The sequence below is a fragment of the Henckelia pumila genome, chromosome 3 (genome assembly GCF_033568475.1).
Source record: "Henckelia pumila isolate YLH828 chromosome 3, ASM3356847v2, whole genome shotgun sequence".
NCBI lineage: Eukaryota > Viridiplantae > Streptophyta > Magnoliopsida > Lamiales > Gesneriaceae > Henckelia > Henckelia pumila.
In genome coordinates, this window is record NC_133122.1 from 157,935,185 (window position 1) to 157,953,754 (window position 18,570).

The window sequence follows — 18,570 nt, forward strand, 5'->3', positions numbered from 1 at the left end:
CTACGTCACAAAATAAAGTCAGAGGATCCGGGAGGGTTCCCGGCGAAGACACTCCAACGCTCAAGTCAGTTATTAATCTCAAGGAATAATAATCGAGAGTAGATCGATATAATGCTTAAGAAAGTGTGTACCTTAATAATGAGGTGATTTGAGCTATTTATAGATATTCGAAGAGTTTTCACGGGCTTGAGCCTCTTATGGGCTTTTGTAGAATTTAGGGTCTGCTTGAATTAAATATATATAATATTTAAATAAGCTTGAGCCTCAAAAATATTTGGAGTGAACCTTCATGATTGGGCTCAGGCCCAGTTGATTTTTTAGGTGTAACCCATCAGTTAATTTTCAAGTAGTGTTGGTACTTGATGTTGTCAACATCATAGACCAACATCAATGTGTTAGACTGTGAAACCGTTTATAATATTTGTAGGATACCTTTCAATATACATATGCGCTCGTGCTGTTTATGAGTGATCTAAGAACAATTGAAATTGGTTCAATGTTTTTTGGAACTTTTATTCTGGTAATGTTCTTGCGTTTCAAGTAGCTATATCGGTATTTTATTTTGGCCATGTTTTTATATGCAGAAGATATGGAGAAAGAGAAATCATCAAATATCTCTAGCGTGAAGTTAATTTATGATGAGCGGCTCAACTATGGACTTGCAGTTCAACATATAAAGATGACACCTGGCTCTGATACCATTTCAAAATTATGGATTTAGACCTAACTCAACACAAAAACTAAAGCAAGAATAAAATTGTCCCAAAAACTCTATCGAGCTGACGGATAAGTAACAAGATATTTCTGAAATCCTCTTTTCCTCTCTGATTCTTGTTGTAGCACCAGATGATGTTTTAGTCGGTGAACCTTAATTAATTTGTACGTTGTTCTTCAGATATAGAGATACCATGATGGATAAACCGTAGTGGGACTGTGATGTAATGGAATTTAAATCCTGGCAGAATAATAATTACAATGTAATTGGATAGGAATCAAAATCCTACCAAAATATTAATTGTAGAAACTCAGTAGAACTCTATCAATTACTGTTATTATAAATTCAGCATCGTAGAATGTTGTCATCATAACTTACTAACTCAATTTGATTTTTGAATTATTGTTTTGCAGTATTTGCGTGTCAAAAATTTAATAGGCCAAAGAGCCAAATTAATCCATATGACAGGTAAAATTTATTCGCACGTATTGTTTTTATTCTTTGTATTAGTCTTTATCTCTTTGCTCTCCTTTGTCACGTACACCGTGAGTTTGGATTTGAATTGTTGTGTGTATGTATCTATGTGTGCCCCTATGCACGTATATATCTATCTATCCAAATATCTCCACCATCTCCAAGTACTTGCATCCCCTCATCAGCTGGCGGCAATCGGGCGGCGACGACAAGCGGAATTGGAGGGCTGTAGCCGGCATCACGCACCCCTAAAGAATCTGTAGATGCAGCGGCGGATCGGCAACGGAAGGAAGGAGGCGGCGTGGCGGGATCTGCAGTACGATGGAGGAGGAGGCACGGCGAGATCTGCTGTGGGCGTGATAGCGGCGGATCGGCCGGGAGGCAGAGGCGGTGATGGACGAAGGCTCTAGAGGAAGGAAGAGTGGCGGCCACAGATGGCTTTCGGCAGCGAGTCGGCAGCGACTTGGTGGTGGGATGGTGATACGACGATGCAATGACGATGAAGTCTTGGGCTGTGAAGAGATTGGATAGATATACATATATATTGTTGCTGTTATTTTTTGAATTATTAATGATAATTATTTTGTCTTTGTTTACACGCAAGTCCTACTTCGATTTTCCCACTTTCATATCTCTCGTCTAATATTAAAAATATTTACGACCTGATTAATTATATTGTGTGGTAGTTTTATGAAGTACGTGTATATATATATATTTCAGGACGTCCGTTCCAGGGTAAGGTATTATCCTTGTTGAGGGTGAACCGGAGTAAATATTTATTTCCTTGCACGGAGTATAGTAACAATAGTGATTTTGACAATTTCGTTTCTCCTTTGAGTGATGTAGACGCCCCTTTGCCACGTGATCCGGAGATTTTGACTTCCTTAAAAATTGTTAGTGAACCTGACTATTGTGAAAGTAGTAGATCCAGAGGTTCATCGGAGGGGGTTAACGAGTGTGTAGTAGGCAACTCGGAATTTTTAAACCCTCATGAGAAACTTGAGTTTTTGTCAAAACATATTATGAAAATTCCGACAAAAGAATATTCTTGTCAGTACCCTCCCGCGGGATATTTCACCGTTTACTTGGAGTATTTTAATTACGGGTTTTCGCTTCCTCCTAATATCATTCTGATAGAAATTGTTTGTAGGCTTGGTGTGAGTTTTAGTCAGTTGACCCCAGGAGCTATCCTTGTATTTTTATGTTTTCTCCGTAGAATGAGCGAAATTCAATTGATTCCGACCGCGGAGCTACTTTTCTTGCTCTTCGTGGTGCGTCGTTCCATGCCAGACTCTTATATTTATTTCCAACCTCATGTGGACTGCAAGTTTTTATCCCGTTTTTCTTCTCCAAAGAGTGCGTGGAGATCGGAGTTTTTTTTACGTTTGGGATTATGATGGGGGGTGCCCATGAGTTGGAGTCCGGGGCCTAGAAAATCATACTTGGTAAAACTCACCGCACTTTGTAGCTTGACTGTCGATCCTTAGGTATTTTTGACAAAATAGTCGATCCTAGGAGTTTGGTTCCTACTGGTAATGCTTTGTCTAAGTTGAATTTTGATAACTCTATTTTGCATCTTCTTGGGATTCTTCTACTCGTGTTAATTTAAAATTTATTAAATTTATTTATTGATCATTCTCTCTTTTCCCTTTGTGTTTGTTTGTAGGTGACAAAATAAGTCTGGTGGAGGTTCGCGCTTGCATAGAGAAAAACGAGAAGACTTCGTCAAAGATGTCGAGAAAAGAGTCACCAATGGATCGAGGTAATCATAATTCCCAAGGGATTCCAAGGAGGAGGAATTCTCCCGGGCCATCCGACCGTGTCAATCGTTCTGGTCCTCCATCTAAAAATACTGACGCTCGTGACCGAAGGAATGGTGGTAGAAGAAATGATGCAGACCGTGATACCCATATTAGGGAGAGTGATAATGGTAGAATAAATCCAAAAAGAAGACGTGATGATGAACGAACAGTTCCTCCTGACACTCGTGAAGGTCACCACTTGTTCTTGGAGGGTGTGAATCATAGGAATAATGCTGACTCTTTTTGGGATTTGAAGGATCCAGACCTTGGTTGGAGAACCAGAGCTAACCTCATTGGAGATCATGATAGGTTGCATCTACTGCCTCAGCCTACCGAAGTATTTACTCGTTCTCTCGCTTCGTCCGCCTTCCAGGTATATTATTATATGTTTGTTACTTGTTATGATTTTTATGTAGTAAATAATATTCTTTATTTATGGGTGTTTGCAGATTTTATCGCTTGCCCATACTTTTCAATTTCGAGAAGAGAGATCCCAAAATTCTGATAAGAGATTGGATGAAGAAGTGACGTCATTAAGGGGAGAGTGCAAAAGACTTGGCGAGGAAGGTGCTAAGGCTCGAGATTATTTTCTCAAGTCGCAAAAGGAGCTGGAAGAGAAATCCAAAAAGTACGATGCACTGTGCAAGGATATGGAGCAACTTAGGGGGAAATATTCTCATGAATCGGAGACCAGAGAGAATTTTCTCAACTCGGCAGTAGGCAAAAATCTTTTGCGAAGTACCGGAGAAAAAACGATTGAAGGCTATCGAGAGTCCACAACTTTTAGAGATGAAGTGATTCAACGGGCGATTGTTATTCATGATGAAGTTGTCGTGGATTGTCGCAAAGAACTACGGGATACTAAACTAGTTCCAGAGGAAATTATTATGATGATTCACCCTAAAATTCAGGAGCCTAGTACTGCAATAGTTGAGGATGACTCGGATCCTCCCTTATGAGATTTATTGGGAGGTCTGGGTGATGAGGAGATGATCGAAGCTTTGCGTTAGAATTTTTAGCTTATATAATCAATAACGACGGGTTTTTGTCAAAGCTACATGGAGACTACTCTTTAGAGCCGTGGAGCAGTTTAGTTTTATTATTTCTTGCCACTTTTGGGCAATTTGTTTTGTAACAAAGTCAAAGTCCTAGACTTTGTTTGTTTTTTTTTTGAGTAAGTAAGTAGTTGGTGGAGGAGCAAAGAAAAAATAATAATTCCTTTATATATATATATATTCATATATATATATATATATATATATATATATATATAGATATATATTTAATTTTGTCGAATATCATATCTCTTTTGCATTTTAAAATTTGCTATTGCATACTTGTTTGATGAATAAAATATTATCTCTTTAATATTGGAGTACTTGGGAGGGGATCAGTCTCCCAAGATTTTGTCTCATGGGAAAGTCCTAAACCCACTTGGTACGTGGTGAGGTATCCCGGGACTTGTAATATTATTATTTCGTCCTGACCTCTTACATCGTCATAAGTTCAAATGTCCCGTGGGGCTGGCCAAACCTCTTATTGTTGGGAATTTTTTTTATGATTGCTAGGGTCTATGAGGTTTATGTCGTAAGTAAGCGTTAGTATATGAGAGGAAGTATGATATGCTTTTGAAAAATTAATCTGCATATATAACAAAATAATCAAATTAGTTGAAAAATGTATCACAAAATTGCAATATGAAAATATAAGGAAAATATGCTAATAACAAAAAAGGTAAATTTAACCTATTATTGGTGAGAGTTGCAGTTTATGCATAAAACTTCTTCAGGTTGGCAACGTTCCAAGGTCTGGGTAGTATTCTTCCATCTGAATGTTGGAGGCGATATGTTCCCATCTTCACGATCTCAATTACTTTGTACGGGCCTTCCCATTTTGGGTCCAATTTACCCACAGACTTCAAGATGTCAGATTTTCTCAAAACCAGGTCTCCTACTTGAAAATATCTTGGTTTGACTCTGTCATTATATGCTTTAGTCATACAAGCTCGATATCTCTCGGCTCATGTCGAAGCTTCATCTCTCAGTTCGTCCACCAAGTCTAATGAAATTCGGAGGGCTTGGTCATTCCCAGATAAAGTGTATTGTTTGACTCGCCATGATTGCTATCCAATTTCGGCAGGAGCCACAGCTTCCGCTCCGTAGGCCAGGTTGAAAGGAGATTCTCCAGTTGAAGAGCGTGGAGTGGTTCGATATGCCCCATAGAACACTTGGCAAGTCATCTACCCATTTCCCTTTGGCATTTCCTAGGCGTGTTTTGAGGTGCTGTAGAATGGTCCGGTTGGTGACCTCGGTTTGCCCATTCGCTTGAGGATTCCCGACAGAAGTGAAGAACTGCTTGATGGAAAGTCCTTTGCACCAATCTTTTATTTTCGCTCCAGAGAACTGAGTTCCATTGTCTGAAACCAAGGTTTTAGGAATGCCAAATGTGCATACTATATTTTTCCATAAGAAATTGATTACATCTCTTTCGGATATTTTGGCCAATGGTTCAGCTTCGATCCATTTGGTGAAATAATCCACAGCAACTATCAGAAATTTTCTTTGTCCGGTAGCAGGAGGAAAAGGACCTACCAGATCCATTCCCCATTGAGCAAAAGGTAAAGGACTCTCTAGGGGCTGCAAGATTGTAGCCGACTGGTGATGGAAGTTAGCATGCTCCTGACATGCATGACAATGCTTTGCTAACTCGATAGCATCTTGCTTCATCGTTGGCCAGAAGTATCCTTGGCATAGTGCTTTCCCTGCGAGAGCTCTGCCAGCTAAATGATTTCCACATATTCCTTCATGAATTTCACGGAGCACATAGTTTCCTTTGGCTGGCATTAGACACTTTAGGTAAGGTGAAGAGAAACCTCTTTTATACAGTTCTCCGTCAATGATCGTGAACCGAGCAGCTCGCACTCTAAGTTTTCGAGCTTCAACTTGGTTAGCAGGTAGGTTACCCCGTATCAAATAGTTGATTATTTCATCTTTCCAACTAGGTTCTTCGCTGTCAGCACAGAAGATTGTAACATCACTTCCATTAGTTTTTTCCTTGCCATATGTTAGGAATGTAATTTTTCTATTATCAAATATGGCCAAGGAGCTTGCTAACTTGGCGAGACGGTCAGCTGACTCATTTTGCACTCTAGGTATCTGCTTTATATCGTAGCTGTCTAAACGCGAGAGAAGCTCATTCACTTGAGTGAGGTATTCAATCATTTTATCTTCCTTTGCTTCATAATTTCCATTAACCTAACTGACGATAAGTTTGGAGTCACTGTGTATCGTTAGTCTTTTTGCTCCGACCAATGAGGCCAATTTAATTCCCATGATGAAGGCTTCGTACCCTCATTATTTGTTGCAGGGAATAGAAATTTGATGGCATATTGAAATTTATCTCCCTGTGGGCTTTCCACAACTATACCTGCACCGCTTCCTGTAGAGGTTGATGATCCGTCAACATAAACCATCCACATCGGGGTGGAGCTTTCTTTTTGAGTTACCGTCATCTCTACTAGAAAATCAGCCAGAATATGTGCTTTAATTGCTGGACGCGGGCGATATTCAATTCCATATTGGCTCAACTCGACAGCCCACTTAACCATTCTTCCTGATGCTTTAGGACTCGAGATAATTTGTTTGAGAGGATGATTGGTGAGTACAATTATTGGATGAGATTGAAAGTAAGGACGTAGTTTTCTCGCTGCAATTACCAAAGCCAGTGCCAGTTTCTCGATCTTTGTATATCTTAATTTTGCTCCGTGTAAAGTTCGACTGATATAATAAACTGGTTTGTGCTCAAGTCCTACTTCAGAGACCAATACTGCACTTACCGCTTCCGCAGATATTGCCAGATAAATCAATAGGTTGTCACCTTCGTTTGATTTTACCAACAACGGTGGAGAGGTCAGATGCACTTTCAACTCATCAAATGCTTGCTGACACTGTTCTGTCCATCGAAAACCTTTCCCACTCCTCAACATTTTAAAAAATGGTAAACCCTTGTCTGCAGATCTTGAGATAAATCGGTTGAGGGCGGCCAAACGTCCTGTCAACTCTTGGATGCCTTTTACACTCTTCGGAGGATTCATGTTTAAAATTTCTTTGATTTTTTCAGGGTTGACCTATTCCTCGTTCTGACATCATATAACCAAGAAATTTTCCTCCTCGTACACCAAAAGTGCATTTATCCGGATTAAGTTTCATCCTGTATTTTCTGAGTATACTGAAGCATTCCTCAAGATCTTCCAAGTGATTAGACGCTTGGATACTTTTGACGAGCATGTCATCTATATAAACTTCCATGTTACGCCCGATCAAGTGTTTGAACATGGTATTTACCAGACGTTGATAGGTAGCTCCAGCATTTTTCAACCCAAATGGCATAACATCATAACAATAAATTCTCCGATCAGTGATGAAACTTGATTTTTCCTGGTCTTCTGGCGCTAGGCCGATCTGATTGTATCCTTGATATGCATCAAGGAAAGTGAGCAACTCGCATCCTGCTGTCGAATCAACTAATAGGTCAATTCGTGGGAGTGGAAACGGATCTTTGGGGCATGCCTTGTTTAGATCAATGAAATCTATACACAAACGCCATTTTCCTCCAGGTTTCGGTACTAAGACGACATTTGCAAGCCAATCTGGGTATGTAACTGTCCTTATGAATCTTGCCGCTAAGAGTTTTTCCACTTCAACGGCTATATGCCGATTTTTCTCTGGGCCAAATGCTCTTTTCTTTTGCTTCACCGGTCTCATTTTCAGATCAACACGGTGGTGATGGAGCGCATATTCATGAGGTATTCCGGGCAGAGGCTCATCACCCCAAGCAAACACGTCCAAATTGCGACCAAGGAAATTTTTCAGCTTCTCTTCCAATTCAGGAGGTAATTCGGTCTCGATTTTCAGTTTCTTCTTGGGATCATTTGGCACAACTTCTATGTGCTTTAGAGTTTCGATTGCTGTTATTCTTTCTTTGCTCTCAGCTTCCTCATCCACCAAGTGTATCCCGTATTCACAAAAAAATTTTCCTGGTCTTGAGGCTCTTTCCTCACTAGAAACTTATCTTTTACGATTTCCTGATGAATCCCGCAATGTCACCGCATGAAACTCTCTGGCTAGACGATGGTCACCAATGGCTTCTCCTACTCCTCCTGGAGTCGGAAACTTCAGCTTCATATGATAAGTCGATCCGATGACTTGGAATATATTGAGACTTGGTCGTCCCAATATCACATTGTATGCAGATGATGATTTTACTACAAAGAATTTTACCATCTTAGTAGACCGTTTTGGGTAAGAACCCAAGAAAAGAGGAAGCGTTACTTCGCCCAAAGCTTCAACTATTTCTCCGGAAAATCCGACCAGTGGAGTGTTGACTGAAGTTAACTGTGCATTACTAATACCCAACTTGACGAATGCATCATGAAAATTATGTCGGCCGAACTTCCTGAATCCACTAGAATTTTCTTTGCCCAAAAATTGGAGATTGTGGCTGAGATGATTAAAGCATCATTATGGGTACCCCGAGGGTTCTCCAAATCTTTTTCACTGAATGATAATCCATCTTGGATGGTTCCAATTTCATATATCGACAAGGATGTGGGGCTAGATAAATTGTTGGTTCCTTTTGCTGCCCGCATAAGGGCTTTTCTTGTCTTGTTTGAGTCGCCACAAGCAGCCCCCCAGTGATTACGACAATTACCACTCCCGAGGGCAAATTTTCATCAGCTCGTTCATCCTGTTTCACAGTTTCATCATGGCGCTTTTGATAGTCACGTTTCGGTTGTTCGTCCCGACGCCTGTCATCACGCTTTTCACCGCGGGACTTGTCCACAAAATTCCCCAAATGTCCACGCTTTATGAGTTTTTCAATTTCTGCTCGCAAACTGAAGCAATCTTCTGTAGTATGACCTTTATCTTTATAAAAATGGCAGTACTTGTCCGAATGCTGGCGCTTTGAGTTATTTTGCATTGGGCGAGGGGGACGCAACAATCCTTGTTTTTCAGCCACTACCAGTATATCGGTCAGATGTGCATTGAGGGGTATATTCTGGAGGTGGGGGCTCTGTGCTGTTCGCTTCTCGTCTCGCTTTCTAATATCCGATTTATCTTCTTCTCTTTTTCTTTTATTCAAGTAGTGCGGCTCTATAGATTCTTCAACCCGTATGTATTTCTCAGCTCTTTCCAGTAATTTCTCTAAGTTTTTGGGCGGCCTTCCCGCTATTGACTCTTTGAACTTTTGATGACGCAAGTTTTGCTACATTATTCTAGCTAACAAATTATGGTTCACGTGTAAGACTTCGTGAACCGCATGAGTAAACCGTCGAACATAGTCTCTCAAACTTTCTCCTTCTTTTTGAATGATTGTGAACAAATACGCTGCTATTTTTGGGTATTTCTTGTTAATTGAGAATTTCTGGATGAAGCAGACAGTAAGTTGCTCCAAATTGGCAATAGATCCAGAGGGTAACTTATTGAACCATGTGAATGCTCTTCCTGATAATGTTGTCCGGAATATCTTACAGTACGCAGCATCCGTGATATCATACAAATCTGCTTTCGTGTAGAACTTGTCAATATGGTCTTGGGGGTCACTCGTTCCATCGAACTCAGGTAAGCTGAGGATTTTGACCCCTTTTGGTAGCGCTTCAGATAGGATGTCATCAGTGAAGGGACTTCGACGTGACGACAAGATTGCTGAAGAATTCTCTCTAGTTACATATGTGTGAGATCCATCCTTTCGGGTTGGATTAGTGATTTTGTTTTCGTCAGAAGTGTCATGAATTGTGTGAACACTTGCTTCACCATCTTTCTGAGTATTATTTTTCTTGGTCCCCTCAGCATCTTTGTCATTCACTTTAGACTTAGTTTTCTTTGGGTTTTCTTTATTAGGATCACCAGATGATGAACCCTCACTCTGAACCTTTTTCTTGGTGCTTTTGCGCTTACGAGATTCCAAATACTGAGCAACTGCATCCTTTGCTGCAAGTGCAGCTGTGTTTTCCATTAGTGCAGTCAAGGCTTCATGGGTGAGGGTAATGCTTGGAGGTGCATTTCCATTGTTATTATTTCTTTGAGACATTTTTGAAGTAATATGTGTTCTCAATGACGTAAAGAACAATTTCCCACAGACGGCACCAAGCTGATGTAACCAAAAATCACTTGTATATGACACGTTGCTTCCGCCAATTCCGGAGTATCAACGAATCCTGGTATGTTCCCGGTGGAGATCTTTAGTGGGTTGTTCCTACGTCACAAAACAAAGTTAGAGGAGCCGAAAGGATTCCCGGCGAAGGCACTTCGATGCTCAAGTCAGTTATTACTAAAGGAATAATAATCGAGAGTAGAGCGATATAATGCTTAAGAAAGTGTGTACCTTAATAATGAGGTGATTTGAGCTATTTATAGATATTCGGAGAGTTTTCACGAGCTTGAGCCTCTTATGAGCTTTTGTAGAATTCAGGGCCTGCTTGAATTAAATATATATAATATTTAAATAAGCTTGGACCTCAAAAATATTTGGAGTGGACCTTCATGATTGGGCTCAGACCCAGTTGATTTTTTAGGTGTAACCCATCAGTTAATTTTCAAGTAGTGTTGGTACTTGATGTTGTCAACATCATAGACCAACATCAATGTGTTAGACTGTGAAACCGTTTATAATGTTTGTAGGATAACTTTCAATATATATATGCGCTCGTGCTGTTTATGAGTGATCTAAGAACAATTGCAATTGGTTCAATGTTTTTTGGAACTTTTATTATGGTAATGTTCTTGCGTTTCATGTAGCTATGTCGGTATTTTATTTTGGCCATGTTTTTATATGCAGAAGGTATGGAGAAAGAGAAATCATCAAACATCTCTAGCGTGAAGTTAATTTATAATGAGTGGCTCAACTATGGACTTGCAGTTCAAATATAAAGATGACACCTGGCTGTGATACCATTTCAAAATTATAGATTTAGACCTAACTCAACACAAAAACTAACGCAAGAATAAAATTGTCCCAAAAACTCTATCGAGCTGACGGACAAATAACAAGATATTTATGAAATCCTCTTTTCCTCTCTGATTCTTGTTGTAGCACCGGATGAGCTTTTAGTCGGTGAACCTTAATTAATTTGTACGTTGTTCTCTTTTGATTATTTATAATATTGATTTGTTGATCAAAAAAAGATATCATGCATGATCAATTGACTTTTCATGTATAATTATAAACACCACGTACGAGACGGTAGCTAGACACATTGCTGGAAGATAAACTAAATAGTTTAATTGGGAGATGGAAATAAATCAATAATGAATATTACAAACTTACATATCATAAAAAAAATCATAAAATTGTAAAAGTGTAAAATGCCATAATTTTTTGTGATGAAAAATTCAATTGTATCGTAGATATTCCTTTGACACTACGATTTGATTATGATCACATGCATTGGAAAACAGATCCCTGCAGAGCTCCCCATAGAATCGACATACCAAATCCATAAACACAGGACATCTCAGCTTTTTCCAGCAATAAAGAAACTCTTCAACATCCACCAAATCTCTCATTTTCCCCTCACCAACAATCATCTCCATCAAATCATTCTCAAAGCTCCTGCATGCAGCATATTGATTCGAAATGTCGACCTTTCCCATGGCTTCAGCGCTCATTCTAACATATGCTGGGGTGAGAGGTGATGGATGTGGTGCTATACGCTGCCCCGGATCCGAGAAACTCGTGCACTCTGTGGTTCCATCCATCTCTTTTGTTCGCGTAAGCGAACACAAAACTGGTAGGATTTTGGAGAGATGGCGCGGCCCTTTACGTGTGGAGCTGTTCCTGTTAGGTTTTCGGTGAGGGCGGAGTCGAAGAGCTCTTATGAAAAGTGGTTTGCGGAGTTTGAATTTGAAGAGTTGCAACACTTTCTTGCATGGCTTCATAAGTTTGCATCCGAAGTGAGACAGGCCCATTAATTGTTCTTGTCAAGATTGGGAATTGGGATGCCGATTTAGAGGAAGAACAATGGCTTTTATAGATAGTCCACTATATATATAGATGCACACACTTGTATATATATGAATGTTTGAACTTGTCTTTTTTAGAGGCCTTAAAAGTAAAAAAAGGATGGTGTATTATATTGTATTAATGTGTGTGGAGATCACGTCTGGCGTTGTTAGGAAAGTGGTGTGCCATAAAATGAAGGCTTTTTAGCCGTCTCAAGGATGACTGATAAAAGTCAGTTTATTATATCATATGTGTGAAAGACATTTTTATTATTATTACTGTACGTGTAATACATTTATACACATTTCAATCAGTTGTTAGAGAATATAGAAGCTATTATTTATTTATTTTTTTTTATGAAATATGAAGGGTTAAAGTAGTTATGTAATTTGAGGCCACCATGTAATTATTAAAATATTAAAAATACCTCTATCAATTTACAAACGAGCTCCACCTTTTTACCTGGTAAAAAATATTGTAAAATTAGTTAATCTTACTTCACCAATAACTCGGATCAATCCCACTTTCCAAGGCCTTATTTGAGACACACTTTCGAGTTAACGAATCTCCAGATCCACAACTCAAATTCTCCTACCTAAATTTATTGAACATATTTGATAACATTGTGAAGGCATTGCCCGGATTTTATCCCGACATGATTCATAACTTAATTAGAACTGAAGGGAACCGAAACAAGTGATTCTTATAACAAGCACCATCTGTTCTCAAGAGATTATCTTGACTCTTGATGTTTTACACCACAGGCATTTCAAGATCACCAAAAAAGTTGACGATATTACTGCTGTTCATACCAAGTAAAAACCAGAAGACGAAAAAGGCTTGGCTTTCCAAGGATTAACTGATATACAGACGCAAAGGTTGCTCGTATCAGTAGTAGCAGAAAGCAGCCATTGTATAAACTACAAGCCTTGAGTCAATAATCAACCACTCACTGTTAGCCACTAGTATTCAACACCAAGGGCTGACATTCAAAAAGTTTCACCCTATTATATTACTACTTTCTATTAGACTGAGTCTCGTTCTGTGATAACATAATGAAAATCTGTACACACAATATCTCTACCAAGATGTTTGATGTAAAAGCGTCCAGGTCATATCCCTTCATTCTTTTGTACGAGTTTTTAACTATCCTTTCTAATACATTTTTTCAGCACGGTAATCTTCATCTTTAAGATACACTCACGGCCTGGCGAACCTGAAAGAGCGAAATATGGCATGCTTTGAGATGATGTAGCAAAAAGCCTCGAGCTAGAAACGAGAGTGACGTGAAGATTGTGAAGTGTAGTTTCCATACCTTTCTTTATTAATTATAGTACTCGAACCCTGCATCTCTTCTGACTTTCTTGGAATCGGGCCGCTAACATTAGTAAGGCGTGAAAGTAACTCTTCTGCCAGATTACCAATTGATCCAAATTCAATTCTACACGGACCTGAGTTAGAATCGGTTGGTTTCCCATCAATAACAGAACAAGGAGATGGACGCTGTACATCTGCTTCCAGCTGACCTTCACCTTCAGATCTATGAGCAGGCTGAATATCATGTGTATTGCTTACAAAAGATTTTGACCTGCCGACAGCAGGGTATAAGCAATTACTACAGTCATCATCCAGAAACTGACTTTGATTGTCCTGCATCTTATTCATGCCCCTCCCTTGTGAGGATCTTTTCCTGTAAAAACCTTTCTACAAGGCAAATGAAAATAAGATCATGTCGAAATTATATAGCGAAACAAAAAAATTGAAGCATGACCGTGAGATTAAGACTTAAGTAGCGAAAAATATACTACCATGTTCGTAAAGTAAGTGCCAGTTACACGTACATTGGCTTTCCAGCCAGAACGAGTAGTAGTGTGAGAGGTCCTCCTGAGAGGCATTGGATGACAAACAATATCAAATCGCTTTTTGCTTCGAGTCGTAAAAGGTGCTAATGGAGGATTGGACATCACAGATGCAGATGACGCAAAACCATGGCATAGTTGACCATGAAGCAAACTTCTGATATGACTATCATAATCTCCGGAGAGGTCGGCCAAAGAATCGATATTTTCTGATACTCCTCCTATACCACTTAACCCCACTTCTCTAACATCATCACAAAGATTTTCCAAAATACCAGGCTCGCAAGCAGAGGAAGCCGAACCAGTTATACCATGAGTCTCCAAATTTTTCACACACAATTGATACATATTATTTATCTCAGCAATTTTCTCCCTGTTCTTCAACCATGAATTGCCATCAACCGAATGAGAATTCGGTAAGTAACTAAGCTGAAAATTCCCTGTCTCAAAGCTTTCATTTTTGGCAGGTGATCCTAAAACTTGTGATGTCACCTCCGCAGGAACTTCTCTTGCCAAACATCTATCGAGGTTATTCTTGAAAATGTATTTCTCTTCAATCCCAACACTATCTTTATCAAAATCACTGACAGAAGATTTTACAAGTTTGCCATCGTCAGAAAATAAATCACCGTCGGATGAGAAAGATGTAGTTGAAGACAATTCATCACCAAATTCTAGGGCGAAATGTCCTATGCAATTTCTGGAGAGATTTTCATGCCTTGAAAGAATATTTGCAAAAAATTTATTGATCTCTTCAGCAATTTTATCTCTCGGTTGTAACAGAGCTTTACCAAGCTTGCGAGCCCCATACTTGAAGGCACTCCGGATACGGTGGAAATTACCTTAAAATAAGCATAGCATAAATCATTCAGTTGATGTCAAAAAACTGATTTCACATCTTTACTATCAAAAGCACTATTTACTTCAGTAAAAACACGTGGAGAACATACCTTAGCATTCACTAGTTCATCCACACAAACTAAAAACAAACAAGAAAACAAAAATTTGCAGATATGAAATAACAAGAAGCACGAGAAATATGTTTGAACTGTAAATCTTTGGTTTATGAGAGCAGGAGAAAATGAAGATGGACCAAATACAGAGATATGACATTTTGTCTCATTTCCGACATCTTTGGAGGTATGTTCAAGGAATGTGCTTTGGAGATTGTAATTGAAAATATAATAGCATGTTTGATTTTATTTTCTACAATGATATTTTTTAATCATACATATGTCATGTCAGTCATGAAATTATTAGTTGAAATATATTTAATTTTCAGCGAATGGGATATTTTAAAGTTAACAAATATATAGTACTGGATCAGACTATAAATGTGTTAATAACAGAGTAGTTGGGAGAGCGATAAAAGTTGATTTGAGAAGAATGATTAAATCAGAGCTGTGAAAATCGGACAAAATTATAGTTCTAGAAAATAAAATAATGAGTTAATGTTTAATTTATTTCCAGAGATGGAAAACATTTTCGGAGTATGAAAATACACATTGCCACATTGCCCAAGAGATGCAATGTCAAATCCACATTCAACATTTTTTTTCCATGTGTAAACATTAATTTCCATTGATCCTGAAAATGCATAAAATCTCAAAATCCTACATGCTTGAGAATGCCGAAAGTGGACCAAACCGGTCAAAAGGCTGGGGTTAAAAACTCTGGCGTGATGCAGTAGGTTGCATCTCAACCTAGAATTTCAAAAGTCATTGAACCTAAGAGTCATCTACACAAAAAGACGACAAAGTAAAATTTTCATTACCTATATGTACACTGCGCCCAAGGTTATTATTTTCCTTTAGTGGATCGATGATATTGAGGTGTTTGGTTTGAAATGCCTTCTGGTTTGTTTCAGACCCCCTATAAGGAATTGAAAACATTTCCACACAGTTCTCCATGAATTCTTCACCAAGTAATAGATCATTCCAACCATTATTTGGCAACTTCACTGCAGAGACAAAAACCGAGAGACTAGTATCCAATGGGCAGTAAAAATGAGAAAGAGAATCAGAGAAATTAGAGGAGAATGAGAGCATTCAACACAGGACATATGGCATTAAATTTAAATTGCAAATATGCAACCAAAGAGGACAGCTTACCCACTATATTAGGCAGGGATGATTTACGAACTGGCCCTTTCAAACTGATACAATAGTTATCCCAATCAAATTGACTATAGTAATCCAGAAATCTGTAGAGTGCCTGAATACAAGAGCACAAATAATAATTGTTTAAAGTTTGCACTTGCATATAATTGTCAATGTCACAACAGCATAGTCACGAGACGTTACCATTAAAGGTCCACTTAAGGAGGAATGGAAGATATGGAATATGTACAGGATAAGTGTTTCCAGAGCATACGTAGAAATTAAACCATGCATTGCACCAAGGATACGGCTCTCATAAAAGCACCAGGCTTTAATGAGGATTATGCTACGTTTAAATAGATGATTTCTCCCAACCAGGCGATCGACCTGCATTGAGAAACAGGACCATGATATATCATATGTTCAGCAAACCAAAGTTTAGGGTGACATTTTAAAATTAAATGATTTAAAAAAATTCACGTAGTAACACAAATTGAAGTTACTCTGAGATATATTAAATACGCACAAATTGTCGGATCAAAAAAGCTAAGTAGCAAATAAGGTGTCTGTTAGTACCTGCTCTAGAAAACAAAGAGTAGAAAGTCCACCTAGCTGATTGAAAGATACATCTATCACTATGTTCCGTACAAGACATTTCACAAGTTTAACCTGAATCAGAAGAACAAACACACGTCAAACCACACATAGTAATCATAAATATCCAGAGAGTGCAAGTCATTCAGCAGACCAAATTAATAAAGTATTTCACGTGGACTACCTCAGCATCAATAAATTGGGTATCCATTACATGGTAGTCGGTATCTTCTTTGTGCTCTTCCTTCTTTAAAACTTCAAGAACATCATGAGCCAACGATTCTTCGACATTAGGACCTTTAAGGACAGTTAAATCAATATCTCCATCAGGTAGATATGTCTTGAGTGGCACAGATCCATAGGGGAAAACCTGTGGTATTTGACCACCAAATTAATGGGGGTAACAAAATATGTAATTATTGAACTCGCAATGTAAGGAAACGAAAAAATAAGTATACTTTTTAGAGCAACCAAATGAATAAATCAATCATATCCTGGATGACTCCGTGAGAATTAACACTGGAGGGTTTTATTCAAAAATATATTAATCTAATATGGAAGGAAACCTTAGCATAATGGAGAAAAGTGGCACAACTTTATTTGGGCTCGACGTTAAGAATTCTGAGCTAATCAAATTAAATCAAATCAAATCATATAAAAGAAACAAGACCAGGTTTCTGAGCTTTAAATCTTTGAGCGTGTTGCTTGTCCTAGCAAAAGGGTTTTGATATAGAATCAGTTTGAAAAGTTCATGCAAGTCCGTGTAACCTCTCCATCAACTTGTTACAAAATGTTAATCGGAATCGGATAACCAAGTAGATATGAACAAACAGACAATATTTTGTATTTATTTCCCCATGTCCCTGCATTCGAGATATGGATAGTTCATTCCTGTCACATCCTGACACACCCGGAAGGGGAAACATATTTTCGTCATCTATCATCTCTTCACAGATTTGGAAATGGGATTTGAGTTCTTATCCAACAACAGAAACCAATTCCAACTCATAGATGCGAATTTCACCTCTCCTCCACCCTAAAGGAAGTAATCAACAAATTTAATCCCGAAAATTCAGTAACAAGCACAATTCACAAGAAAAAGTAGAAATGCGGCACATGCACGAGTAAAGAACCATATATAGAATAAAGCTTGTCCAGCAATAAAACTAATTAATCCGCTAAAATCTTGAAAAACAAGCTGGGAAAAAAAAAGAAAAAGGATTCCACCTCACAATTAAGTTGAGTCTTGATGAGTTTCTGAAGATGATCAATGACATCTCTTCGATTTTCATCGGAGTCTAAGGTGGGATGAATGCAATTCAGCACTTCCGCCGCGGCTACCTCGGCCGCAGATAAACAATCCTCAGTAAACGACGCCGGATCAGGCGGAGGAGCCGTCCCCAAACTCCACACCGAACGCTCTTCCTCCTTTGAAACAGCGCCTTCGGAATTCACCACACCAAGTTCACCCATCTATGTGATTCCTTCACAGGAAAACAATGGGGAAGAAAATTGAGGGGTTTGTTCGGTTACATGAAAAGCAGAAGAGAGAATTTGGGGTTTGTTGGGAGTTTTATTTCAATTAATGCAAGTAATCCAAAGTTGTGTGTATGCATTCAGTTGAGGGTTTTTCCAAAAGGGCATCAGACAAAATGGCGATAACGATTCCACTCTTCCTTTTTCTTCAGTTTCAACATTTTTCTGCAGAGACAAGACTTCAAAAACCTCATCTCTCAACCTTTTTCAACACATTCACAACATATATATACACGCACATAATATTTATAATATTATATTTATAATATACTATTTTTTTTTTAAAGTTATAATATACTATATATTATCTCTTCTATCTATATTATTAAATGTCAATGTGTCATAAAAACCGTATCTTGGTATGTCAATGTGAAATGTCCATGATAGCTTTCAACATATAGAAAAAAATTAGCCAAAAATTTATCACCCTAATTTCATTGAGATATACTTCCAAAACAGTATTTTCTCCCTCAAGAAACCATCCCATTAAT

At 38.5% G+C, this 18,570-nt stretch overlaps 2 protein-coding genes across 3 annotated transcripts; both read right to left on the reverse strand.

The window, feature by feature from the left end:
• Positions 1–11,381: 11,381 nt before the first annotated feature.
• LOC140889829 (transcription repressor OFP17-like) lies at positions 11,382–11,957 on the reverse strand. The gene has a single exon (XM_073297558.1). The coding sequence runs from the start codon at positions 11,955–11,957 to the stop codon at positions 11,382–11,384; it is 576 nt and encodes a 191-aa protein (XP_073153659.1).
• A 735-nt stretch (positions 11,958–12,692) lies between these two features.
• Positions 12,693–18,263, reverse strand: LOC140887708 (uncharacterized). Of its 2 annotated transcripts, none has more exons than XM_073295142.1 (9): positions 17,771–18,263; positions 16,728–16,913; positions 16,526–16,618; positions 16,154–16,336; positions 15,962–16,064; positions 15,625–15,810; positions 13,833–14,692; positions 13,307–13,695; positions 12,693–13,207 (listed from the first exon to the last, which is right to left on the reverse strand). In XM_073295142.1, exons 1-9 carry the CDS (start codon positions 18,014–18,016, stop codon positions 13,192–13,194), a joined length of 2,262 nt encoding a protein of 753 aa, XP_073151243.1. In that variant the 5' UTR covers positions 18,017–18,263; the 3' UTR covers positions 12,693–13,191. The 2 variants fall into 2 exon arrangements, with proteins under 2 accessions (XP_073151243.1, XP_073151242.1); XM_073295141.1 differs by having other exon boundaries at positions 13,800–14,692.
• Positions 18,264–18,570: the final 307 nt, after the last annotated feature.

Coding starts and splice junctions, on each gene's coding strand:
- LOC140889829 (XM_073297558.1), bottom strand. CDS start 11,957: ATGGGCCTGTCTCACTTCGGATGCAAACTTATGAAGCCATGCAAGAAA.
- LOC140887708 (XM_073295141.1), bottom strand. CDS start 18,016: ATGGGTGAACTTGGTGTGGTGAATTCCGAAGGCGCTGTTTCAAAGGAG. Junction 16,914..17,770: donor AGACTCAACTTAATTGTGAG/GTGGAATCCTTT, acceptor CAAATACCACAG/GTTTTCCCCTATGGATCTGT. Junction 16,337..16,525: donor CTCTTTGTTTTCTAGAGCAG/GTACTAACAGAC, acceptor TTCTCAATGCAG/GTCGATCGCCTGGTTGGGAG.